Here is a 27,614-nt window from a genome sequence, read left to right on the forward strand (position 1 = left end):
TTTTTTTTTTCCTTTTCTTTTTTTTCGGAGCTGGGGACCGAACCCAGGGCCTTGTGCTTGCTAGGCAAGCGCTCTACCACTGAGCTAAATCCCCAACCCATGAATATTTCTTAAGAGATGGATTTCTATAGGCCAATTTATCTTATCTAGTTGGGCGGTTTATATCTTTATCAATCGGTTGTGAGTTTACTGTGTGGATGTATTGTGGACTGAGAATTTAACATACAAATCTGATTGTTGGGTTATCATTTACTGAGTCCTGATTTCACCGGGTAGTTGGGAGTTTAGACTTTAACTACCAGGGGGCAGTTGCTGGGAGTGTGGACAGAGTCCATGCAAGGAGCCCAGATAGGCCAGCCGATGCTGGACTTGTAGAGCCCTGAGTTTAGTGGTTAGCTAGAACCAGAGAGTTCGTGGCTTGTAGAGAGCCGCCGGGAGAGATACTAACCTGAGATAAATTATGGTTAGTTCCACATGGCCCCACGGGTGCCGGAACTAACTCCACGCTGGAATGTCTCATGGACCGGCTGGGTCTCAGAGTACTTGGGGGCAGCATGGAGCCACTGAGATAAAGATAGTCCACAGTGCCACGTGGCCCTATGGGTGCCGGTGCTAGCACGCCATAAGAGGTTAAGGCTTTTTAAAAATATTTACCACAACACGAAACACTGGGTTGTAATCTGAGTACTACATAACCTGGGTGTGGTGGTTACCCTAGCACTCGGGAGATGGGGGTAGGAAGATCAGGGGTCCAAGGGTCGTTCTCTACTAAAAAGGGGGACTTGAGACCAGCCTGAGGTAACTGAGATCCTAGCTCAAAGCAGAGCATCGAAAACAAAGAAACCAAGTCTGGATGTCTTTATTTTGAAGCCTCCCAGGACCGAGAAAGTTCTGGTAAAGGAAATCTGGGGGTTGGGGATTTAGCTCAGTGGTAGAGCGCTTGCCTAGCAAGCGCAAGGCCCTGGGTTCGGTCCCCAGCTCCGAAAAATATAAAAGTAAAAAAAAAAAAAAGGGTCCTTCTTATGAACCGCAGCCGCAGCATCTCCTGGGAGTGCGGTAGAACCTGGGAAGGATGTTTTAAATATCTTGACAAACTATCTGTGTACACATGGTTTAGATTGCGAGGGGTGGAGAATTCTGGTTGTTTAATATCGGTCCTTGATATTGCTCTGGTCCTAGAGTCTAAGACATGGCTCGAGCAGTCTGAAGACTTGAGCTCCATCCCAGCACCCAGGAGAAAAGCCAAGTGTGGTGGCACGTCCTTGAAATCCCAGCACGGGGACGTGAAGTCAAGTAAAACCTCTGTACTTATTGTCCGGCCAGCCTACCCCACTTGGTGAGTTTCAGGTCCCAGTAAGAGACCTTGCAACCAACTTGAGATTAACCTTTGGCCTCTGCACAGGTGTGTGCACCCACACTCCTATACCCACGATATATCTTGTTTCTATTCACATAGCCATAATTATCTACTTTCTCCATGGCAATATTAAACAGTTCCCCATCCATCATCTATAATTTTATCACTTATTAAAGACAAGAGAAGTGTTTCATACTAATGAGATTAATGCGTTAAAGACTAAATGTTGGCAGAATATTTGATACTCCGGGACACTGAGCACTGTCAGAGTTTTTCAGAGTTCGTCAATATTTTTGATTTTATCGTCGTCAATGCTACAAACTCTGCTTCACATATATACACATTAGAAAATGGAATAAGTACGTTTAGAGACATTTCAGAAATTGTTGGGAAATTCAGCCCTAACCCCAAGCCAAAATTCATTTAACAAACTTTTGAATGAAACTCAAGCCAGCACCTCAGACACCAGTTTTTAAAATCGACGTCTTAATGCAGCCCAGAGATCGCACCAATCTGATACGTGCTGGGAGAGATGGTAGAAAAATATTAAAAGCCTGTTTCCTGTGATTAAGCTGTCATGTTTCTACTGAGTCAGAAAGCTGGATGCACAGAAAGTGTACTTCAGTTCGTAGCACACAGAAGTCTTCAATCTGAGCCTCGTGTTCCAGTGTTTCGTTGCTGTTGACTGGCATGACGCCGTGCATAGTACATGTGCACGTATGTGCTTTCTGTGCAGAACTGAGGCTGTAGTGAGATCTCATGACTTGACACAGCCAAGCACAGCCAGAAACACCTCAGATCAATTAAACATTTGGTTCTGAAGTTTTGCACATCGTGTATTTTGAAAACTTTTATTGTAGCCAAATTTTCGGTGATCTCTACATTCATCCTTTGTCATCCAACCCCCTTTGGGTTTTGAAGGTTTCTCTGTGTAGTCTTGACTGTCCTGGAACTTGTTCTGTAGATCAGGCTAGCCTCAAACTCAGAGATCCTCCTGCCTCTGCCTCCAGAGTGCTGGGATTAAAGGTAAGCATCACTACCTGGCTTCCACATTCATTCTTTTTTTAAATTTATTTAAACAGACTTTATTTATTCTATGTATATGATGAGTACACTGGTGTGTCAGACACACCAGAAAAGGGCATTAGATCCCATTACAGATGGTTGTGAGCCACCATGTGGTTGCTGGGGATTGAACTCAGGACCTCTGGAAGAGCAGTCAGTGCTCTTAACCATTGAGCCATCTCTCCAGCCCCACATTCATTCTTTTTTTTTTTTTTTTTTTTTTTTGGTTCTTTTTTTCGGAGCTGGGGACCGAACCCAGGGCCTTGCGCTTCCTAGGCAAGCGCTCTGCCACTGAGCCAAATCCCCAACCCCCCCCCCCCACATTCACTCTTGATCCACAGTTTTAAGACCCTGCGGTTCAGACACGGTGAGTGGTCCATGAGCAGGTAACAATGATAGTGGAACTGTGATCATGTGCTACTAAAAACATATTGCTGTCTCTACTATACAGTCAACAACTATACAGTCAGGGAATGAAGCACTTCGGACTTCTGGAATGAAAGCATTAGGTTGTACATGACAGCTCTAGAGCTGTGCCCTGCTTGGGGGGGGGGCGGGAGGAGGGGACAACAGCACTCATTGCTTGACCCACAACAAGTATAGAAACCACACACTGCATCTCCCATCTGGAGACCCAGGCTTGCGTCCCTAACAGGACAGTCTCTATTCTCTACCCATTTGAAATGAAGCTAACTGTCAGAATCCAGCAACTAAAACTGCTTTTCAAAGCAGATGCCCTGAAAATTACAGGAACGTTGTAGCAGTAGTGTAGAGAGCTCACACATGGTACCCAGATTCCCCCAAGGCTGGAGTTACAGATGGTTGTGAATCTCAGTGTGGATGCTGGAAATCCATCTGGGTCCCCGCAACAAGTGAGCCCCCCAACTGAGCAGATTCTCCAGCTCTCTCCACCTTAACTTGTGAGCTGGGGTTTCTCACTGAACCATGGTGATGAGCTGGACAGCAAGGCCCTGGATTTTCCTTTGTTTCCCTGGTGCTGGGATTATAGATGTGTGCTAGCATGACAGGCCTTTTGTGTAGATGCTGTGGATCCCAAATGAGGTCTCCATGCAAGTGCAGCCAGCACTTTATCTGCTGTGTCTGCTGCAGGGGTGACACCCCACTCTTTCCCACACCATCAAGAGAGTTTCCCTCTTCTCCACATATGTACCCATCGTGACCAGTATGGACTCACAGGTTTAGATTTTCTTCAATATTTGTTTTGAAGGGACCATCTTAGGTTTAGTTGGGGTGGCTGGCACTGCAACCTGTCCTCCATGTTGTCCTGACATTGTGATGCTAACTTCTTTCCTTTTGTTCTGTGTTTCTTGACTTTCTAGTGAAATGTATAGCGAGACTCATCCAGTACTTTCCAAGTGGAGTGTCCACTCATTTCTCCACAGAAGCCGTGCTTAGAGCAGAGCATGGCATAATCTCAGGGACTGGAGCTCTGGGAACAACTTGGTCTCTTTTTCTGTTGCAGTGATGAAACACTCTGACTTGAGGGAGGAAGGACTTGTTTGCCTCATAGTTCAGGCGACAGTCCATCATGGCGGAGAAGTCACAGCAACAGGAGTCAAGAAGCAAGAGAGGCTTGAATGCATTCTAGTACCTCTCTCACTTTCCTTGTGTCATGAGCAAGCCCAGATCCTCTACCCAGGGAATGTGAGGCCTACAATTAAGATAGGTCTTAATGCATCAATTAACGAAATCAAGATAATACCTCAGAGGTATAGTCAGAGGTATATCCAGAGGCTGATCTCTGAGGTGATTCTAGAGTCTGTCAAGTTGACAACAGCAACCACTACATGGTGGGAAGTGTGCTCATGTCTGCTGGCCACAACTGGCCAAAGCCCATATATGTATCTATATCTGTATACATAAATACACATGTATCTATATCTGCATCTGTATCTATCTGTATCTATCTGTATCTGTATACATAAATACACATATGTATCTATCTGTATCTGTATACATAAATACACATATGTATCTATTTCTGTATCTATCTGTATCTGTATACATAAATACATACATGTATCTATATCTGCACCTTATCTATCCATATCAATCTGTATCTGTACACATAAACACACACATGTATGCATATATTCACATTGCTTGACTATTAGGGGTGTGTGTGGAGTGAGTTCTCCCTTAGATTTGAATCTAGTCCATAGGAACATTCTTTGCCTTTCTCTATTTTTTTTTTTTTTTTTTTGGTTCTTTTTTTTTCGGAGCTGGGGACCGAACCCAGGGCCTTGCGCTTCCTAGGTAAGCGCTCTACCACTGAGCTAAATCCCCAGCCCACCTTTCTCTATTCTTAAATAATGAAATTCTTAATTCCCCAAACAACAGCTTTATGATTTGCTAGATGACATAATGAATAAAATAGTTTAATTTCTACACCCATTATGCTAGAGAAAAAGACAATATTGGGAAGGTTCAAAATTCTTTGTAGTCCTTTTATTCTCTGGGCTGAGATATAAGTCCATGTACTTCGTTTACACGTTACAAAAAGGCTGGGCACGGCGGTGCATTCCAACTGTCCTAGAGTTTAAGAAGCCAGCGGCAGAAAGATCAGGAGTGCTTGGCCATCCTTGGCTTCATAGCAAAAACTAAATAAGGACAGACCTTTATTCTTTGGTTCCTTCATGCTCTTCACTGGCAACAGTTGGGTTCAGATATGTGGCTTGGGATTTCGTTTTTATTTTCCTCTCCTCCTCCAGTGCTTTACTCTTGCCTCTGTACAGTTCTTTTTTTGAGGCAAGATGTCCTGTAGCCCAGGATGGCCTCAAACTTGCTATGTAGCAGAGGATGCCCTTGAACTTGTGCTTCTCTTGCATCCACCTCCTGAGTGTTGGGATTGCAAGCACGCATCACCAAATCTGGTTTATGTGGTGCAAGCTGGAGCTCAGAGCATGCATTCAGGGCGAGTGCTCTGCCCACTGAGCTACATCCCCTTCTTTCCTATTTTGAACACGTAGATCATTATCAAACCTAGGAAAAGATTCAGAGAGTTTGCTCCTCCCACCTTGTGTGTCTTTCTCTAGGGGTCCTGGTGGCTCACTGATCTTTTTCTTTCTTTCTTAATGAGACAGAGGTCTCATACTGTATAGCCCATGCTAGACTTGAATTTATGACGTAGCCAAGGCTGGCCTCAATCCTCCTGCCTTAGCTCTCAAGTCCTGCAGTTTGCAGGCATGAGACAGTATACCCAGCTTTGGCTCGGGAATCTTAATGTTTTCTGATTTATCATTAGTGCATGTGTTTTACCCAAACAAGCAGATATATTTATGTTTTCTTATTTTCTTTCACATATATATATATATATATATATATATATATATATATATATATAAAGCAGCATATGATAATGCTCTCTGACACTTGTATCGTAGCGTGTCCTGGAAATCGCTGCGTATCTGTTCACAGAAGTCTGCCTTATTCTTTTTTATAGTCTTGCTGACAGTGTTTTGTCAAGCTTTTGAGTTTTTGCCAGTTTGTGGGGGGATAAATAGTATCTCTGTAGCTTTAATTTGAAACGGAGCGAAACTTAACATCTTCGCACACACTTATGGGCTCTTTTTGGAGCATTACTGGGGATTGTTTATAGTTTCCCCCATTTCTTAGAGAACCCCCCCTTAGTGTTTTAAGTTTTTAAATACCAGGAATATCTTTCCTTTACCTACATATATGGACACAGCTTCCTTCAATTTGCCATTTGTGGATATCTCTATTTTTGTAAGACACACAGAGTCAAACGTGACCATGAGTGTGTGTGTGTGTGTGTGAGTGTGAGTGAGTGAGAGTGTGTGTGTCTGTGTGTGTGAACGTGTGTGTGAATGTGAGTGAGTGTGTGTGAGAGTGTGAGTGTGTGAGTGTGTGTGAGTGTGAGTGAGTGTGTGTGTGAGTGTGAGTGAGTATGTGTGAGTGTGTGTGAGTGTGAGTGAGTGTGTATGAGAGTGTGTGAGTGTGTGTCTGTGTGAGAGTGTGAGTGAGTGTGAGTGAGTCAGTGTGTGAGAGTGTGTGTATGAGTGTGAGTGAGTGTGAGTAAGTGTGTGAGTGTGTGTGAGTATGTGAGTGAGTGTGTGAGTGTGTGTTAGAGTGTGTTATAGTGTTGTGTGAGTGTGTGAGTGAGTGTGAGTGAGCGAGTGTGAGCGTGTGTGAGAGTGTGAGTGTATGAGTGTGAATGAGTGTGAGTGTGTGTCTGTGAGTGTGTGTGTGTGTGTGTGTGTGTGGTATATGCACATGTGCACATGCATGTGTATATGTAGAGGCCAGAGGAGGACACCTGGTGTCCTGCTGTCACTCTCTGCCTTAGTTCATTGAGACAGGGCCTCTCGCTAAACCTGTAGCCAAACTGGCTGGCAGCAAGTCCTATCCATTCTCCTGTCCCAACTAGGGGTTGTAGATATGTCCCCATTCATGGCTTATCAGTGCTGAGATGGAACTTCATATGTGCTAAGCAAGCACATGGAGGACATGTGATGTTTGGAGGGTATAAATAGCACTCAACAGACACTGACAGGGACTGAGCTAGGCCTGCTTACAGAGCTAGCTGTGCAGCACTTATGGGTCTCGAGTCTTCTCTGATCTTTGCTTCCCTGAGAGAGTCAGAGCCAAGAACTCCTAGTGTTCCTCCTGGTCCCTCCTGCTGACTTGTACTGAGGCTGAGGCCTGGCTGTCTCTGCTAGGTCGTACAACTGTTGCTGATTCCTGTTTGCTATTCCTGTTTGACTCTACTAAACTGGACTGCTAGTGTATCCATGAAGTGTTTGCTAGTGGATCAGGCTGCCGCTGCTGTCCTCTGAACCAAACTACCGATTTCCAGACAACACAGACAGGAGTTGCTCCAAAGAACCTTTCTAAACAGGTCCACTTCCCCCCATATCATTTTTCCCCACTACCTCTGGTGGGTGACTACAAGGGAGGATAAAGCATTTAAGAACCATCATAAAAAGTAGGATTTGATAAAAATTAAAGTTACAGTGTGGGGCTTCCAAACTTTTACAGTTGGTTCATACCTCTGTAGCCCATGAGCCTGGAGGCCTGCTATGGGGTCCTTGGCTAGCACGCTTGCCTTGAGCACTGTGTAAATGCATTTTCTTTCGGCCATACTTTTTGCATTCCTCTTAGGAAGTGTGATCCTGCCTGCTACATCTTTGTCTTCCTTTCCTTTGAATTTTAAGTCTGTGTATATGTGTGTTTGTGTGTGTGTGTGTTTGTGTGTTTGTGTGTGTGTTTGAGTGTGTGTTTGTGTGTGTGTGTTTGTGTGTGTGTTTGTGTTTGTGTGTATGTGTGTGTTTGTGTATGTTTGTGTGTGTGTTTGTGTTTGTGTGTTTGTGTGTGTGTGTGCGTGTGTGTGCGTGTGTGTGTGTACTGTGATAAGTGTTTGTGGAAGTGTGTGTGTCATGGTATGCAGGTGAAGACTAGAGGATAACTTCTTGTGTGGGCTTGCACCTTCTACCCTGCTGGGGATTTGGTTTCTTTGTTGCTAGCTGGCCTGCAACCTTCTCTGAATTCTGCTGTCTCTATCTCCCACCTCATCAGAGGAGCAGCTGTGAGTCCAGTCACGCACTGCCTCGTCGGATTTCCTGTGGGTCTGGGGATCTGAACTCAGCTCCTTACACTTGCGTAGCAAGCACATTATCCACTGGGGCACTGAGGCACCCAGACCTTCTACTGGCTTAAGTAAGAGGAATCTAGTACAAGTGCTAAGGCATGTTTCAGTTATTCCACACCATTTTCCCAAGGTGTGTGGAAGTCACCTTTGATGTGTAGTGTTGACGTTTCCTTTACTCCTGGAGTATTTAGTTTCCAGATGAAAATTGTGGAAAGATGTCTGTTAAACTGGAAAGTACTCTTGAGCGGTGATGATGCTGGGCTCAAATCCAGAGTCTTGCTCACGATAGGTAAGAACTTAGCCCTGAGTTACATCCCAGCAGAGATTAACACTTTCTGGGGGGGAAGGGGGTGGAGGATGAGAGTGTTGTTTTGAGACAAGGTTTCTCTATGTAACCTTGGCTGTCCTGGAACTCTCTCAATAGACCAGATTGACCTTGCATTTAGAAATCACTTGCCTCTGCCTCCTGCTTGCTGGCATTAAAGGTGTGTGTCACCTCCGGCTCAGATGTTAACACTTTAATATCAGTTTTGCTTTACTTTTGAAGTCTCCTTCTCAGTACCTCTAATACAATGGACTTGGCTCCTCTTTCCTGGCTCTCAACAACTTCTACTGAACCTTTTTACTTGTTTTTCTCATCTTCAATCTCCTCCCCATCCTCCCCATTTCACACGTGAATAGTGTGCATGTGTATATGCATGTGTGATTGTGTCTGTGTGCAAAGACCATGTCCTTATTGGTGGGGATAGGTCAGACATGTATACATGTGTGTGGAGACCAGAGGTTAGTTAACCTGTGGTGTGATCTTTGATAGCTCTCCACCTTATATACTGAAGCAAGGTCTCTTACACCAAAGCTTGCTGGTTCTTGGCTTGTTGAGGTAGCCAGCTTGCCCCAGAGACTACCTCCCATGCACTGTCCCACTGGTAGGCTAGCAAGACTACCCACATTTTAGGTGTGTTTCTGAGGTTCTAACTCCTGGTCCTCACTTGCATGGTAAGTACTTTAACTGCTGAGCCATCTCGCCAGACTATTATTTCTTCTTCTCCTCCTTCTTCTTCCTCTTCTTCCCCATCTTCTCTGTCTTCTTCTTCTTCTTCTTCATCATCATCATCATCATCATCATCATCACCACCACCACCACCACCATCTTCTTTTTCCTCCTCCTTGCTCTTTTCTGTCTCTTTGTCTCTGTCTCTGTCTCTCTGTCTCTTTCTGTCTCTTTCTGTCTCTCTCTGTCTCTCTCTGTCTCTCTCTGTCTCTCTCTGTCTCTCTGTCTCTCTGTCTCTGTCTCTGTCTCTGTCTCTCTCTCTCTCTCATTTATAACAATATTCCTGGCTCAGCCTCCTAAGTGTTGAGATTACAGGTGACACAACCACCATCAGTCAATGTGTGTGTTTGGGGGTTGGGGGGGGGAGAATAATCAGATGAAATGTTAGGATTCCTTTTCCACACTCAGGATATGACTAATTTTTGTTTTCATTTTGCAGAAGCAGTTTTGCTAGCCTTGACTTCTCAGATAGGAAGCATTTAGGGGCAGGGCTCTGTGTGGGGACTTTCTCTTCTGTCCTCTGCAGTTTTAGTTTTCAACAGATGATGCTGGGGGAGGGGCCGCTCTTCTCTTTCATGTTCTTTGGGTTTGTCCTGCTTCCTCTTCACTCCCTTCACTACCAGGCTTCTGAGGGGCAACGATTGTTCCCACTTATCTGACTTTCCTCCAGAGTCTGGGCGTTTTCAAACCTGTCATCTCTTCACTATTTTACAAATCTCTTCTCTGGTCAGTACAGTGTTTAGATTCTAGTACTTATAATGTGACAAGCCTGTCTTCTCTGAAGGGCATCTGCAGGAATCGGGTATCTGGTGGGACTGAGTGGCTCTTCCTCCTCACTTCTGAGAAGTCCGAAGTTCAGGTGAGGCTCAAAATCCTAGTAGCCAAAGGCTTGCTGTGCCCTTTGTTCAGAATTGGGCAGACTACCGCCCTGGGAGTCCGTTCCTCTTGCAGTCTGTGCAGATCTGAGAAATATTTGCAGGCTCTCAAGTACTGGAAATTCTTTTCCAGACACAGGAACTTAAAGAGTCACAAGGGCACGGACAAGGTTACAGTCACCAGAGCTGCTGTCAGAGAACTCACTGCCTGCTCTATGAAGTGGGTTACTCTGCTCACCTCATTCCTTCAAGAAAGCAACCAATAGAACATGAACAGATTTAAAAACATAAATTACCATCATTCTCCCCTCTTTTTCATGTTTATTTTAAACCATCACCATTTTGCTCTTAAGAGCAGGCACCGTCATCCTCACAAGTTCCTTGAAATCTACCTTCCCTGTCTTAGTCTTGTTCAGATAGCAGGGCAGTGCGTGCCCATCATCCCACGACTCAAGACTCTGATGCAAAAGGAGTGCTGAGAGTTTGAGGTCAGCTTGGGCTGGATGGTGAGTTCGAGGCCAGACTGGGTTATAGAATGAGACCTTGTATTAAAAATAAAAAGCGAAAATAAAAATAAAAACCCAAGAACCCACTATTGCCCAAATAGTAAATGACATGGACGGTGAGCCAGGGCGACCTCTGCAGACTGGACCATTCCGGGTCTTTGGGGAACCGCGCGCACGCTCCCGCGGTCTCCACCTGCCACTCCCGGGGGCGCGCAGTGGGCGGGGAGCCGCTGCCATGGAGACTCGGCCCCGCCCCCGCGCCCGCCCCTAAGCGTCGATTGGTCGCCCTTTGCTCCCTGACCCCGCCGCCGGGCCGCCGCTTCCTGCCGGGCGCCGAGCGCCGAGCGCCGCCCGCCGAGCGCCGCGTCTTCCCGCGCCGCCGCCCCGAGCTCCGCCCGCCGCGCGCTCCGCCCGCCGCGCCGCCAGGCTGCCCGGCGGCCGCCCAGAGCGAGGATGCGGCGGCGCTCGCGGATGCTGCTGTGCTTCGCGCTGCTCTGGGTGCTGGGCATCGCCTACTACATGTACTCGGGGGGCGGCTCCGCGCTGGCCGCGGGCGGGGGCGGCGCCGGCAGGAAGGTGAGTGCCGCGAGGCCTGTGCGCCGACCCGGGCCTGCAGCGGGGAGGCGCCGTGCACGGAGAGTGCTCCCCGGCTCCGGGCAGCACCCGCGGGGACCCTGGCCCGGACGCGCGCCTCAAGTTTTCTCCGGGCCCTCAGGCCAGAGGCGCGAGCCCCGGCCCTGCCCCGCTCACCCGGGGCTCTGGGTGCAGCGACTTGCCTCCCGCACGCGGGGCGCGGGCACCGGGAGCCAGGTACCGCCCTGCGCCAGGATCTTGGGGGCTGTTATCGCGCTGGCGACACTGTGCTCCACTCCCTGTGCCGGGATCGCTGGGACAACCCTTCCGCCGGACTCCCTACCCCCTGCTCTGCACTCCGCCCAGCTCGCCCCAGAGCCACACTCCCTGCTCCGGGATCTTGGGGATCATTGTCACCCGAGACCCGGTGCTCCCCGAGCCACATTCCCCCCAACTGGGACCCGCGATCCTCGCGTCTTGCGCCCAGATCTTGGGGATCTCGGTCGGGCTGGAACTGTGGTGCTCCAGCGACCAGAGGCATGATTCTGCCTGATGCTCCTCATCCTGCACCCGGGCAGTGAGGACGGACTGTCGTCCTGCCAGACCTCCCCTCCTACTTATTACACTGCCCACCTCGGCCCTTGGCCCCTCATGGCGGCGGGAACTGCCTACCCTTTTGCGCTTGCATTTCCTAGCCCTAAGTCCCTCCTCGGTGTGTTGTGTCTGATGGGTTCTGTGGTGAGGCCGTGGGAACCTCGGGTCGCTTAGAACTTACAGGTTCTGATTCGGCAGTCGTCTCGGCTGTGTGAGGTCCTTGCCTTGGTTGGTGGTGTCTGCTCTAGGATTCTCTCCGGAAGGGGTTTGTAATGTTTTACGCTTCAAAATGTAGTTATCTTTCCCAAAAATTTGTAGCCCTCCTCACTTGGTTTTGAGTAACACTACATGACCAGAAAAGAATGGAAATAGACCACGGCCGAGGGAGCCAGAGGGTAGGGTCTTGAGTAGGATGATCGTCCATGAGCCGACTTTACCCCTAGTTAGCCGGCCAATGTCAAAGGCACATGGCTGACTCCCCTTTTCTCTGGCATCTTCAAGTTATTCCTAGCCACAGTTACGGAGGGAGGGAGGTGGAAGTGTCTTTTTGGCTCTGGAAGAAGTGCATGCTTCATTTTTTATTTTCAGTAGCGAAAGTGGAAACAGTGTTTCCCTGTGCTTGGCTTGTGTGGAGTTGACAGACTCTCAGCCCTGCTTTCTGAATGGTTGGTGTGTTGGGAGCCCCTGTTAGTTTTTAAGTCTAGTGTGCCTGGTGGCAGCGGCCGGTTTTTTGAGAACCATCGTGACTCTGAGCAAGTGTGGTCTGTACCAACTTTGCATCCCCAGGAGACTTCCCTCATCTTGGGAATAGCCTGGCTGCTGACAGTGCTTTTTCTCATCCACACAAAGAAAAAGCAAACCCAGGAAGCCCGGGACCGGCATGGGTTTGTGGAGAGGTACCTGTGGCATCAGAATCCCAAAGATGTCGTCACCCTACCTCTGGGGGTGTCTGTTGGCAAGCAGTTGGCTGGTCTCCCCATTAAAGTCCTCTGGATTCCTCTGAGGTCTAAGCTTTAGGTTTGAAGAATGCCTGAGACCTCTTTGTGATCTGATAGAGACTATGAGGACCTGGAGTTCTGCTGTCAGTGAGCCATAGACTGTAGTCCTGGCTCCGAGTATCACGGTTCAGTGATCTGCTGGGCAAGGAAGTGGTGTGTAAACCGCAGTAGATTTTGACATTTCAGTAGTGGTCCCATTGATGTAGCAAGGTGGATCCTGAGAGAAGCTGAGGATGCCCCCAAACCGTGGAGTGCCGTCTTGAATCCCTTAGTGGGTTTGAACCCTGGAAGGCTCCCCACATTCAGTTCATCCTCTTGATAAGAGAGAAAATATGGGATTCCTTTAGTGGGTACAACCTGAGTGTAAGGATAAGGCATGCGTCAAGACTGAAAGCGTGTGGATTCTCTAGCGGTAAGTAGACGGGCATTCCTTCTCACGGTCGGTACTGATCGCACGGACTCTTCTTCTGTCTTTAGTTAGTTCTTCATGCTCTGCTGTTTTATTCCCCAGGGGCCCCAGGCTCCAGGATTGTGCTTTGGGGATTGTCTGAGGGCACCCTGTTAGGATTTTTGCTGCTTCAGCAGAGAGGCCAGCCTGCTAAACAACAGCTCTGAGAACTGCTGTTCAGAACTGCTGTTCTCCATTTAGCAAAACCCAGGAAGTCAGCTCACCTCAGACTACAGACTGAATGAACTAAGGAGCTGAAAACCAACTGTCAGCATTTGCTGGAAAGCCGGGACTCGATGATGCTGTGATTCCGAGGGGCTGAGACCCCACATTGGAGCAATTTATGCATAATGTTTAAAATTGCATTTCATTTGTCTAGGTATCTCCCCTTGCCATATTTACTCTTGCCTCCCTAAACTGATGATTTGCACTTCAAGAATGCCTTTCCTTTGAGCATCTTAAATGCTTTAAAATTTTAATCATGTTAAGTTTCCCTGGGGCCCTGGTATGCTGGCAGTGGATGGAGCTGCATAGGAGGGAAGGGATTTCTGTTGAAAGGAAGCTGCCTCTGGCTGAAGTGTAGCAACAGGAAGGGTTCCCAGTCTGAGAGCAGTGAGCTCAGCTGAGAGACCGCACGGCCCCTTCATGGACCGCCTAAGAGCTTGAGGTACGGCTCTTTTTCGGAGCTGGGGACCGAACCCAGGGCCTTGCGCTTCCTAGGCAAGCGCTCTACCGCTGAGCTAAATCCCCAGCCCCCGAGGTACGGCTCTTCCTGGGAGCTGGCACCTCTGCTGCATCCCACTCTGGGCCTCAGGTGCAGGTGTTTGGCTGTTAGGCAGGAAGCACTGGGAGGGGCACTATAGAGGGACCTTTGGTGGGGACACTCATTGGGAGAACAGTAGGTTGATTCTAAGAGCAGAGAAGGGACTTGGGCTATGTTGTCCTGTAGAGGGCTTCCCATGGAAGTGGCTTGTTCACTCGTTCATGTGACTGATTTGGAGGGAACCATTACCACCTTGAGTTAGGTGTGCAAGTGGACAGTGATAGCATGGTGGCCCCAGTGGTGCGGAGGACATCTCGCTTTCTTCCTTTTGCTCAGTGACCTTTCCTCGGTTGCTGCTCATCTCTGCCTCTCCGTTCTCTCATCACCACTGGGAGAGTAGCATCCTTATACCATGACTTTGTTTGTTATTTATTTTATTTCTTAGGATCATATACTGTTAGTAAGTTATTATTAACTAATACAGGAAGAAGGAAGGAAAGAAAGAGAGGAGAGAAAAATCCCCTAGCCCCAGAAAACGGAGTGAGCCAGGATCCTGTGAGGTTCTTGTTTCTGGCAAACTGTGTGTCCTGGGGTCTTCTTTTGCGTTCCTCCTGAGGGACAGGTCTGCAGGGTTCCTTCAAGGTTTGCACCGAACCTTGGGTTCTGTTAATGAGCCATTTGTGGGCAAATCCTAGGGACACATGTCCCAGTTCTGGACCCAGCTGTGGTGTCATAATGGGGTTCCCGATAGCCCAGGTGCGTGAGGGTAAAGTCCATGATGGTGAGAGTGCTGGAGCTGCTCCTGAGTCAGGATGGGCTCCAAGCTCCCCACTCTTCCCTGACCCCTGGTCAGGAGGAGTAGCTGGGTTTATTGGAGGCTGACAAGAGGCTGCCACGCAATGTCCTGACCTTTGTCAGCAGGGTAACAGTGATAGGCGTGCAATTTAAGAAAGGCCATTTGCACTAGTGTGACACAGGCCTGTCATCCCGGTACTTAGTGGGAGTGGAAGCAGGAGGATCAGGAGTTCAAGGTCACGGTTTCTTACTCATCACCTTCAAGTCTAGGCCGTCCTGGGCTATATGAGACCCTGCTCCAAAACAACGGTGGGAGACGGTCAGGGAAAGCCCAGCATAGCCTCATCTACAGCTGTAAGATAAGCCTCCTTAAGGAAAGTAAAGTCCCCTGCTCCTGGGGCCCTGGTATGCTGGCAGTGGATGGAGCTGCATAGGAGGGAAGGGATTTCTGTTGAAAGGAAGCTGCCTCTGGCTGAAGTGTAGCAACAGATTGTGACCCACAAACACTAGAAAGCTAGAGAGCTATGCCCTGGACCCTCCAGCAAAGGGGAGAATGAACCAGTTTGCCAGTAGCTAGGGCCGTAGGTCTGCTCAGCTTCCTGGGCGAGCCACTGTGGGGTTAGGCTGGGAGCAGGGACAGTTTTTCTGAGGGTTTTGGTCTGTTGGAAGAAAGGGAGTGAAGGGAGTTTGGGGTGGGGTGGGGTGGGAGTCGGGGGTAAGGGGTGGGATGTTCGTTGCCCTTTGCATCTAAGGAGACGTATGTGAGGGGTGGTAGGAAGACAGGGATGCATGTGGCTTCTCTGCGGCTGCCCTAGTCTCGGGTTTCTAAGGAACATGATGTCAGCCCCAAGGCTGCTGTGATACTCCTGCCCAAAGTCCTATTAAGAGGTGGCTGCCTGGGCACTGGGGGGAGGCTCAGACAGAGGCCAGGAAGGCTGTAGGTGTTTCTGGGGAGTCCTTGGACAGTCTCCTGCAGGCTCAGCTGAATGCACAGTGGGAAACCTGGGCCTTGGCCAAGCCTGCTCCCAGAGGTCTTGTCTCTCTGCAGCCTGTTTGAGAGCTCAGCTTGGTGGTAACACCGAGATTTGCTGGCTAGGCAGAGGGGAGTCATGTATGTAGCCAGACCAGACAGTCTGGTAGCCACTGTCTTAAGCACCCAGAGCCCCCCAGGCTCTAATTGCTTGTCTCTCCCTGCCCACCATCCCTGTATTTTTGAGAAAGTCAGTTTCCCTCTTTTCCCCCTTCTCACATCGATCAGCTAAGGGTGAACTCTGTCACCCACTAGGACTCCTGTGCCCACTTCCCTGTCCTGTCAAATAGGTGTTACCGGTACCGAGTGTTGGAACGCTCACCTCTTGTCAGTGACTTGAGGTCTGGCCTTGCCTTGAGCAGAAGTGCTTGTCTACCCGCATGGTCTCAGCTCCTTCCTGGTGAGGTCTCTTTTGATGCAAGAACTCAGTAGTGCTTCCCACAAAGGCTGCCCAAGGAGCTTCAAGAACAGGCTTGGTCTCTCTGGGTGGGAAGACTTCCTGACCTGTGGCCTGAGCATTATATTCAGGACTAACTCCAGCCTCAGAGGTTCCCCTGGGAGTATATATCTTAGTCTAGAAGGCCACTCTGTCTCACTTCCCAGAGACTATGGGTCCATTTGGAGTGGAGCCAAGGATGGGGTGTCAGGCTTCAACCCCAGTCAGCTCACCTGCCAAGACCCTGTGCTTTTTTAGGTTCTCATCCTGGAGTGGGTCTGGATCTGCCAGCATCCCCTGATGTGGTTTGAACCTTGAGGCTGGCACACCCATACTTAGTCTTGCCCTGTAGTATGGGCCCAGGAAGTGTGTGTCGTGTTAGACAGATTGAGTTTCATGTGGGCTGGGTATGTAGAAAAGTAGGTCCTCTTACTTGAACTCTTGTTTGTGGAGCCGTAGTTTGGGTTTTCCTAGGAGCCATATGTCACCCCAAGGCTGGCTGTGACAAAACCTCAGTGGGCAGTGGTTGTCTCGGGCCAGGCTAAACCTGTCACCCGCAGCCCAGTCTATCCTTGCTGGCTGTCATCCTGGTGAATGGCCGCCTTCCTCCTAGAAACGCCCTGTGAAGTAAGCAGTCTCCTCCAGACCTCCTTGCTAGCCTCCTCTCTGAAGGTGGGCAGCTCCTGTCTCTTCCAAGGAAGAGGACTGCCCGGAAATGGGTGTATCGGGGCCATTGGATTGTAGTGTGTGTCTCAGCAGTGGCCAGTGGTTGGAGGCTTCAGCTTCTTGGGGTCCACCCTCTCCAGAGGTTCACAGCATTGGCAACCTCTGCACACTGGGCGCAGCGCCCTCATAGCTTATACCAGATGCTGGCATGGTGTGAGCAGAACTGACCTCCATGCTGAGGGTAACTGTTCTGCTGCTTCTTGGTGCAGCTTTGTGGCTGGGTCTTTTCAGAAGGAGGTCTGTGGTGGGGGCCCCCTTTAGGGGTACGTATGTGATTACTAAGTTTTAATAGACACCTGCTTAGCATCCACCACGTGCCACGTACGTCCTTAAAGCATCTGTCACGCTACTGAAGACAATGAAGGGTAGGGAAGGCAAGAGGCTCTCCGAGAGTCACAGAGCTCGTGGGTAAACAATCACTTGGGCTCCGGTGGCATCTGTCTCCTGAGGTCTTCCAGTTGTCGGGATATGGGTGCGACTCCCCAAGATTCTTAGACCCTTTCCGTGATTGACTGTGTCCTTTCCCTGACTGTGGTGTGACTTTGGGGAGGCACCCTGCACCCTGACTGTGCTCAGGAGCGCTCTAATGGCAGCCGCAGGCTGTTTGCCTTGTCTTAGGTTTCCTCTGTCTAGCATTAGATTTACTCTCCCACCCTCAGGTCTTGGCCTGACCTGCAGTAGCAGTGCTTGACACCGTGTTGGCTGAAGAGTGATACCAGAGTCTGTCCCTTTCCTTCTCTTCCCAAGTGTCTCTCGGGACTCCCTGTGTGCTGAGCATGGCTCTGTCTGCAATCTTCCTGGGAGCCCAGCCGACTGCCATATTCACCGTGGTTGGAGGGGTGGGGGTGGGCAGACAGCAGGCAGAACAACATGAAGGGCAGTTCTGGGAAACTGGGTGCAGGGGTAGAGGTCACTCAGGTCACGGTCAGCATGAGTCCAGCCTACCTGTGAAGCCTGAGCCTCTGTCTGCCTTTGCTCCAGAGGCCCCCAGGTTCCTCAGTGCTCAGCCTCTCTGCCTCCTCATTGGCTAGAGTGAACCAGGTACCAGGGGTCATTGCCTTAACTTCACCAGCTGAGTGGATCTCCTTTCACAGGGACGCCTGGTCTTTCTCTTCTGTTCACTTAGTTACCACAGGCATCTGGTTAGAGTGCAAGTCACCTGCCACATTCCTGCCGGCCCCTCACCCACCCGTGGTCCTCAGAGACACCTGTAGTTGTGTGTGTGATAGACTTGCTAGGCTGTGTTGTGGCATAGCCTCTGGATGCCTGAGCTAGTCTGTGAGGTGGGGCAGGGCAGGCCAGAGGTGATTCTGGGTTTAGGTTCTGTGGAAGGATATCGTGTGTTTACAGAGTTCTCCCTGCCCTTTAGAGCTCAGAGAGTCATCCTTGGATCTTGAGTCCCTGCTGTAGTCAAGGGGGCTCCATTACTGCTCCATCCCCGGGAGCAGATGGAGCTGCAGGAGGGGTCATCCATCACTCAAAGTTGCAAGAGGGCAGATGCCAGAACCTGATGGCGCCCTGCTTTGGAGAGGTGGCCCTTGGTAGTAAAGGCCATGTCAGGAACCTAGGATCTGGGGTGCTTGTAGAGAGCAAGATGAAGCTGTGACTTTACCGCCTGGAGTTGCTGAGGGACTCCTGCAGTCCCCAGGGGAGAGCTGTCTGTCAGCTGTGTTCTCAGGGCAGGTATCTTTGGGGGAGGGAGTGGTTACATGGGGGCTTCAGGTGCTTGTGGAGGAAGCAGCTAGGGAGGACTAAGTCAGCCAGGGACAGGATCAGGAGTGCTCTAGTAGCTTCTGATAGCTTCCCGGAAGGCCAGCCCACGTGTGACCTTTGACTCCTTGCTTTGGAAAAGCAGCGGGCCTCAGATGAAAGGTCTTTCTCAGCTAAATCACTTGGGATGGAAACCTGAGGAGCCCTGCGCAAATTAAAGACTCGGACTTGGAGCTGCCTATAAATTAAGCACTCCTTAGGTGTGGGGTGAGTCCGATGCTCACAGTGGGAATGTGTAGTCCATGTCCTGCAGAGCTGCCTGGCCCAGCATGGGACGCCTTGCTGCCTGGCTGTCCTGTTCCGATTGCTTCCTTATCATTTAATGTTTCTATTTTCTACTCCCCTGTAAAGCCCTTTCAGACTTAATCAGGCATTGATTTTTCTACCTATCACTCTTGCACATAGACACAAAGGAGATCATAAGTGAATATCTGGGGTCAGGTGTCCCCAAAACTTTTTCTGAGTCCAGCCACTTTCTCTCTGCCTTTTCTCAGTTGTCCACTGTGTCACCAAGACCGTTGGTGACAGCATTTCCCAAGGGAGGGGGACCATAAAAGTGCTGGGCCATTGGCTCTGGACCCTCAAGGCAGCTTGGCAGTTGTATAAGTAGCCACCCCTGATTCTGCACGTCTCCCCCTGAATCCTGCTGAGTTCTCTGTTTCACTGTCTGCTCTGTCTCATCCTGACAGGATTTCTAGGGATCACTGTTCTTGGATTTTCTTTTAAGCTTTTGACATGTGTCCGTCGGATTGAGATGCTGAGCCTGTGGTGATGCTTTGGGACCGTAGCCCAGCTTACAGAGACGTGGGTGGTTTGGGGGAGACTTACTCCAATCTCTCACTATCAACCATAAGCAAGGATCATCTTAGAATGGACCAGTCGGGGCTCTTTGTCATCCGTGAGAGCCCAGTTGCTCTCTGGGCCCTCTGTGTGACAGAGGAGGCTGGCCTCTGTCTACTCCATTCCCAGAGTCCTGATAGATGGGCACTTCTCATTTCAGAGAGCGGCTGAGAGTGTGCACCCGTTCAGAAAACCTGCTGGAGTATTCGCCATCTAAGAGGTTCCCTTGGGTGCCCGGTTGCAGAGGAGCAATCAAGTCTTACATTGAGATTTTAGTTGAAAGGTAGCTAGTGTGTTTTGAGGCGTCCCTTCTGTGTTTGAGAAACACTTAGTGAGGTTTTACCAGTGTTGCTTCGAAGTCCTGGGAGATCCCGACAGCAAAGCATTTACTATTTGTGCTGATTTCAACTGCCTTTGATACCCCTCTAGGAGCACTTGGTGGCAGAGTGTGGATCAAGGTAGGCACAGGTCACTGTCACAGCCCTTTACCCGACAGGCTGGTGTGGCCATTCAGTGGGGGGTTCTTGATCGCCCTGTAGATCTGCGTCAGCACCCTGCCTTCTTATCCTGGGCAGGAAGCTGGAGTGGGGAGAAGACTAATAAATATATATTATTCCTCTTCATTCCTCCAACAGGACGCTATTGCAAAAGCCCCACATATTACCTTGTATTCGTAACTGGCAGTTTTGGCAAGGACGTGATACTGCATACTTTCTGTAAGGTGTAATTCCTGGTGACTTCACTTTATATCAGCCTTGACACTGTAATTCCTAGAAGGCTCAGAGCCCTGCCATTCGTCTTGCTTGCCTGTAGGCCTAAGGCAGGACTGGGCTGGCAAGCTTTTCCTCCGTACACATTACCAGACTGTCCCCCAGGTCACACAGTAGCAAAGTCAGGCTGTTTTAAGGTCTCACCAGATGCCTGTGATAATCGTGGAAATCCAGCACTGGATGGCCCGTTTCCAACCTGCCCCTGACACAGGCAGAGGCACCGGGGCTCTCCTCCTCAGCCACAGCTTCAGGCCAGGAGGGTGCTGATTACAGGGCTCCTGTCTGCTCGTCCTCCATCAAAACTGCTGACGTAGGTGAGCAGAAAGCTCAGAGGGGGGTGTCTGGGTTTCTGGGTGGTCTGAGGACCAGGCCAAGCCTGGCATTGTGAAAGGGCAGTGACTGCAGGTTACCAGCCTGACCACTGAGCTCATAGAAGCAGGTAAGGGCTGGGTGGCTCATTTCCTGACCGGGGGAAGCCAAGAACACATAGCAGTACCATCAGCATCAGGGGATAGTGCAGCCACCCACCCTCTGCCTAGGAGGGTGTGGACGAGTCGATGCTCTTTGTTTTAGGAAGGAATGGACTAGCTACCCTTCCGACTCAGGCCATTATCTTTTCAGTAGGACCTTACTTTAGAGTTTTTCTCCCCCACGGGACATGGGTGGCACATGCCGACGTTTGCTGTCTGGCCTCCCAAGCTGCCTGGGTCCAGGAGCAGGTCCAGGGCGGGGCCTGAGAGCAACCCAGCGGTTTGCAAACAGTAGCTTATCTGCCACCTGACCATGAAGGCATGGAGATTTTTTTTTCTTTTTTTCGGAGCTGGGGACCAAACCCAGGGCCTTGCGCTTGTTAGGCAAGCACTCTACCACTGAGCTAAATCCCCAACCCCAGGCATGGAGATCTTAATACTAAGGGTTGCACAGAAACTCTGAAGGCCACCTTGCAGGGGTTGGTGACAACCTAGATACTGCACTGCAGCAGGCTCTGGGTTCCTCTGTAGGACCTGTAGGATGTGGCAAAGAGGATATAACCTTTGTTATACCCTCTGGGCTTGGGCCTAAGCCAGGCTGCCTGCGTATGAGTTCTTGCTTCCTGGGTGGCCCCATGACCTCAGGGAAGTCACTTAGCCTTTCTGTGTGGTTTCGTCTTTTTGCCTGCCTCAGCAGTTTCCAGTGTGCAGCATGTGAGTGAGTATGTATGAGCCGTTGTGATTGGTCCTGCTGTGCGCACAGCAGATGTTGGGCATTGTGACGGCTGCTGTTAGTGTTAAGTGTTAAAGATGGGAGCCAAGTAATGATGTACAGTGAAGGGAGCCGTCTCAGGGTTCTGCTGCCGCGAACAGACACCATGACCAAGGCAACTCTTATAAGGATGTTTCATTGGGGCCGGCTTACAGGTTCAGAGGTTCAGTCCATCATCACCTAGGTGAGAGCATGGCAGCATCCAGGCAGACATGGTTCAGGAGGAGCTGAGAGTTCTACATCTTCATCTGAAGGCTGCTAGCAGAATGCTGGCTTCCAGGCAGCTAGGGTGAGGATCTTAAAGCCCATACCCCCAGTGACACACCTACTCCAATTAGGCCACACCTACTCCAACAGGGCCACACCTTCTTTTTTTTTTTTTTTTTTTTTGGGTTCTTTTTTTTTTTCCGGAGCTGGGGACCGAACCCAGGGCCTTGCGCTTCCTAGGTAAGCGCTCTACCACTGAGCTAAATCCCCAGCCCCAGGGCCACACCTTCTAATAGTGCTACTCCCTGGGCCAAGCATATACAAACCACCACAGGAGCCTCTGCCACACAGGGATGTTGTCTCATACAGTGGGATTGCTTGGGAAGAGCTGAGACGACAGGACCCAGCAACCTTGCTCCCTTGTCACCTGAGGATGGCAGGCAAGGTATGTCCCATGGTGAGAGCCAGGGCACAGACATCAGCCTTCACTCCTCCTGTTGGGTTTCTCAGAAGTCCTTTCCTAATTCCATCCTTTCATGCCTTGTAACTTGTCTTTGCAAATTTGTATCCGGATGCACGTTTTAACTGTGTAGCTATGTAATTAATTTTTAAAACTAATTGTTAATTTGTTATTTCAACATCTTGAGTTGTTATCTGAAACTTTCCCACAAGGTTCTGATTGGTAAACATTATTTTTTTTTTTTCATCAGTTCAGCGTCTGCTTGCCTGTGAAACTGTGGGTGACTGACACAGGCAAGACAGATAAATAATTGTGGCAGTACCCACAGCACAGCTGCTGCAGGGCTGAGGCCTGGTCATGCCGATTGGCTCAGAGTTTACACATGTACTCTTGGATTGCAGACTAACAAATTTTACTTGGTAATGACTGCAGCAAAGAATGATCTAAAGTCTGGATGTTGGTGAGAATGCCAGGCATGAGGAAGGCCACCCCTCAGCCCTGCGTTACCCTGGAGTAATTCTCGGTCTCTGTACTGTTCACAGTGAAGAGGGGCATGGTGTATCAGTGAGAGACGGAGGGACCCAAGGGTTCAGTGAGGCTCCTTTGCTGCCTCTACATGGTCATGTGCTTGTTCTCCCCTCTGTTGGAGAGGGACTTCCCGGGAGCAACCACAGCTGAGTGGGCAGATGGGAACAGTGGCTGTCTCAGTCTTCCTGGGCCATCTCCCTTCTTTGGGCCACCCAGAGTTGGATCTAGGAAGGCCCCTGCTGTTATGGAGATGCTCTGGATCCGTGAGGCTGCGTTTTGAGTTGGCCCTATTTTAAGGTGTTGTCATGAGCCAAACAAAGTACAGGGCCCCAGAGCAATGGCAGTGGAAGGCCTCAAAGATTAATTAACAGGCGGCTTTGATGAGTGGACCAGGTGGCTGCTGAACAGGGTTTCGTTTGCTTGTTCAGGCTGGTTGTACTCTCCCACCTTGAGGTCCTCCAGTGGTCCACATCTACCCCTCGGTGGTCCACTGTTGAGATTATCTGATGTACCCTGATGTCTCTAGGTGGTGCCCTCCCCTAGGTCCCCTGCCTCTAGACATCTACCTCCCAGGCCCTCAGTGCATTAGCCCACTCCTGAGAGTCCAATGTGGAACTGTCCTCCCATCGTAGCAGTCATCCTAACCTGAGTGTCACCTGCGAAGGGCCTTTCTTCATGGAACTAGTTTTAGATAATGACCTGCATCTGAGATTCCAGCCACTCCTCCCTACACCTCCCAGCCATCTCTGTCCTTCTGCCCCATCTGCCTGTGGTCTTGCAGTCTTGGGAGGTGATGTCTCGACTGCGGAACACAACTGAATGTTAACTCCATCCTGGGCTATAGGTAACTGGGCATCCACGCCAAGGCGAATCTTTTGGTGGTGCTGCTGATTTGGGGGTCCCCTGCGCTCTGTAAGTCAGCCTGACGTACTCATTGGGGGAGGTGTGCAGCATTGAATCTCTCAACATTTAACTCAGTGCATCTGGACTGGTTGGGACCCGCTGTAGCTTCGTGACCCAAAGTGGTAGCTATCCCCGTGGCCTGCTAGCCTTTGTGGGTGGTTGATAGCCCAGCCCTATTGTCTGCTTTCTGCAGCCTGCAGGAAAGGGTACTACCAGCTCCTAGATGTTATGTTGTTGGGTGAGCTGTGCCTCCGTTCCTGGGACCCCCACATATGGACTTTTACCCTTTTATATTAGAATCTGCGGTGTGAAGTGGTCCTTGGTACTGGCCAAGGTAGGGAGTCAGCCTTGTGTCTGAGGTGAACCTGATTTTCTCTCCAGGTGCAGTGGGTACAAGGGTTAGGCGAGACCAGAGTTCTCCTGAAGCCTTTCACCGAGGTTGCTCCGACCTGCCTTGGCTGTGTTTGCGTTAAGCCGTTAGACCCTGGTGTGTCCACAGGTGGAGTTGCAGCCTGTACCTGACCGGGAAGAGGTGGCACCAGCGTGCAGAGCTAGGTCAGGGAGTATTGTAAGACATAGGATCAGAATTTTGTTCATTACTCTCTGGACAGCCCTTCCCTCTGAGCCTCTGAATTCTCAGTGTCCTAGCTGATCTTAGGAAACTGTTGCTATAATAGTGTTATGTTGGTGACACTTTCAGACAGGACAGAGGTGTGTGTGTGTGTGTGTGTGTGTGTGTGTGTGTGTGTGTGTGAAATATTGGGACACCATGAGAGGGCGCTTGGAGCCCACACACAGATTCACCCCTCAGTCAGAGCCCCTGAGGAACTGGACTCTTCCTGCTGAGGAACAGCACCAGCAGCTGGTTTGAAGCTGAATCTTCTATGGGTACGTTCCTTGGCCTCAGATACTTCTTGAGGTGTGAGATGCAAATCACGGAGACTCATGGCTCAGAGCTGTTGAAGGACTCACCAGTTATCACTTGGCAAGCACTGACACGTGCCGGGGACCATCCAGTGTTCTATGACAAAACTTTTCCTGGGGAGATCCACACACATCTTCTTGCCCCACATTAGGAGCCTACAACAGGCCAAAGTATGGAATCTACCAGAGTCCAACGTGGTGAACTAGTGAGTTTTATTGGGGTCACTTACAGGAGCAGGTTGACTCAAAGACAGTGCATCATCAAAGTCCAACCCAGCACGGTGACAGCTCACAAACGCTTGGAACCTGTAGGCAGCTCAGGACGTGTTGAGTGTCCTTTCAAGGTGCCTCAGTTGGTCTAAACCTCTTCCAGGCAGTGCTGTCAGGTGTGGAGCAACGGGGAGCCTTTTCTGAGGCTTCATCTTGCCGGGCGGGGTCCTCCGCTCAGGGTCTTGTATGATGCTCTTGGGCTGTAACGATGGCATCTGGTCTTCTGATTTTGGAAGACTCAGTTACTGGCTTCTAGAGTCAGAGTTGCTTCTTCTCACAGGAGTCTTGATGAACTTCCTTCCTTCCCTGGAGAGCGTCTTCCTCAGAGTCATTCTCAGCCCCAACCCATCTGCCTCTGCTCTGACACGAAGCCAGGGCTGCACCAGGCTTTGTCCTAGCACACTGCCAACCTCTACTGGTAGGTGACATGAGAGGGATCAGTGAGAGGGAGGTGACAACTTGGTCCCTCCTTGGCTCCTGTCGCCCCTGCTGTAGTCTTCGTGACACAGACGTTGGCTCCTCACTTTTGGAGATGTCAGCCCCAGGAAAAGAGCATCTCGCCTTGTATTCTCTGTTCCAAGGACTCCAACCTTGCGTGTTCCAGCCTTGGCAGGTACAGAGGCTCAGTCTGACCTTCCTGGATTTCCTTATACCCAGGTGGAGGCTGCCTTGGCAGTTGAGGCCTCCCTGACATATACGAAAGTCACCCGACTGCCAGGGTTACCCAGGTGGCCATTTATATGGGAACCCCTCTATTGGAGAAATACCTGTAGTTCTGCTTAGATTGTGGTTGGTGGCGTGGCCTGCTTTCCAACACAGTAGTGGGCGTAGATGCATTCCACTTATTTATACCGTGCTTGCACTTGCTCCTCCTGACAGGACTACTGGTGTTTGTCTCAGAGATACTCTCCTGTCCAGCCATGTTCCTAAGCCTCAGGGAGACTGGATGGGTATCTGAGGGAACCAGAGTGAAACCACAGGGCTCAGCCCTCCAGGTTGCTCATGTGTAAAGGCACTGGCTGCCTGTCTTGATCTGGGAAGCCACTGGAAGAAAGCAGTGTGCCGCAGAAAGGGTCTATAGTTTACAGTTCACAACCTCTCATCAAGGGAAGCTGAGGCAGGAACCGAAGTTTAACCACCAAGGAATAGCTGCTTATTGGCTTTCCATAGCTCACTTAATTGGCATCTTAGATGACCCAGGGCTCCCTGTGCAGAGATGGCCCCACCCACAGAGGGCTGGGCCCTCCCACATCAATCACTAGTCACAAAAATGCCCCGCTGGCTTGGCCGTAGGCAAATCCGGTGGAGGCAATCCTCCAGTTGAGGGTCCCCCTTCCTAGATGACTCTCGTTTGTATCAAGGTGGCAAAAAGTGACAGCACTTAACCAGCATAGTGCACAGGACCTGAGTTCAGTTCCCAGAAGCGGCGGTGAAGGAGAAAACCAGCTCCCGAAAGTTGTTCTCTGCTGTCCATGTGGGCACTCACACTCACACACATCACACGTGTACACTCCTAATATGATTAAAATTTCACACACAGATTCAAACACCAAAACAGGAGTTGTAGGACATGCGAGCTTAGGATGCAGAACTGGTGGAGGATCAGGAGTTCCTGCAGCCCCTGGGCCGATCTTGGCACTGCTCCTCACCTGTGTTTAGTTACGTGTTCAGCACGGTCTAGCATGAAAGATGCTGTCCCCAGGTCAGTCAGCGATGGGGGTAGGGTGGGGGGTTTAGGACCCACCTGGTTTTGGCATGTCAGCCAACAGCATCAGAGAAGCCTCTTCAGTTAAGCATACTTGTATATGGGTAGCCAAAACAAGAAAGGCAATAATTCACATTTTCTCCAGGAAACAAGGTGACTCCATGTGAAGTTTGTTTGTTTGTGTGTTTTTTCCTGGAGCTTGCTCTGTTGTCGACCAGCCTGGTCTTGAACTCACAGACCCACCTGCTTCTATCTCCTCTGAGTGCTGGAATCTGTGAGCCACCACTGCCCGGATTGAAGAGGTTTTTGTTAGCCTTTCAACTTGATAAGACTCGTGTGGTGCTGAGTTCAAGGTTGTGAAACAGAGTTCTGGCTACTGTTCCTGGAGGGCGACACCAGAGTCAAGGTGAGCTCCCACGCCTGTTCATTTAAGGAAGCGCCTGGATCTGATGTGTGGCTCTGCCCCAGGCCAAGGTGAGGCTTACTGACGCTGGGCTCTAACAAGCAAGGAAGCTTTCTTTGGTGAGCAGCACAGATCACTGTGAACCAGTCAGAGGCTTGCAAGCCTCATAACTCCAAACCTTAGGCTCATTAATTATTAACTTGGGGCAGCAGTATCTTGTCGGCTTGAACGTAACCCCATTGCCTACCCAAGGTGCCTGGACTGCCAGAGAACAGCTTGCAGGCTCTCTCTTCACAGACCGGAAGTAGATTCTGGGTCATGACCCCACCTGTGTTATGTGTGCTCTTAGCTCCTCACTAGGTGGTTAGGGTCAAGTGATATCGTGTAGGTATGGCTGGGCACATTTTCGAGATACCCAGAACTCATGGTCACCCGCTGCCTCTACCACTCCAGACTGACGTTTCCACCCAAGCGTGCTGTCAACACATTCTTCTCAGTGTCTGCAGTTGGGTAGCTGTGCAGTGTGGCAGGCCGTGAGTTAGCCACTGGAGCCAAGACGTGCCTTCGAATGTGGCCAGTGGCCAGCAGGTCCCAGGGGTATGCTCGTGGCGTGGGGGTATCAGATAGAGACCAACCAAACACTCTTTTTTTTTTTTTTTTTTTTTTTTTTTTTTTTTTTTTTTTTTGGTTCTTTTTTTCGGAGCTGGGGACCGAACACAGGGCTTTGTGCTTCCTAGGTAAGCGCT

At 50.1% G+C, this 27,614-nt stretch overlaps 1 protein-coding gene across 1 annotated transcript in view; it reads left to right on the top strand.

Moving 5' to 3' along the window:
• The first annotated feature begins 10,807 nt into the window (after window positions 1-10,807).
• The window catches only part of Galnt2 (polypeptide N-acetylgalactosaminyltransferase 2), a 111,581-nt gene continuing 94,774 nt past the window's right edge, over window positions 10,808-27,614 (top strand). The window contains exon 1 of the mRNA NM_001106196.2: window positions 10,808-11,059. Coding sequence (NP_001099666.2) covers window positions 10,937-11,059 — 123 coding nt within the window. The 5' untranslated portion in view covers window positions 10,808-10,936. The remainder of the gene's footprint in view (window positions 11,060-27,614) is intronic.

The sequence above is a fragment of the Rattus norvegicus genome, chromosome 19 (genome assembly GCF_036323735.1).
Source record: "Rattus norvegicus strain BN/NHsdMcwi chromosome 19, GRCr8, whole genome shotgun sequence".
Classification (NCBI taxonomy): Eukaryota; Metazoa; Chordata; class Mammalia; order Rodentia; family Muridae; genus Rattus; species Rattus norvegicus.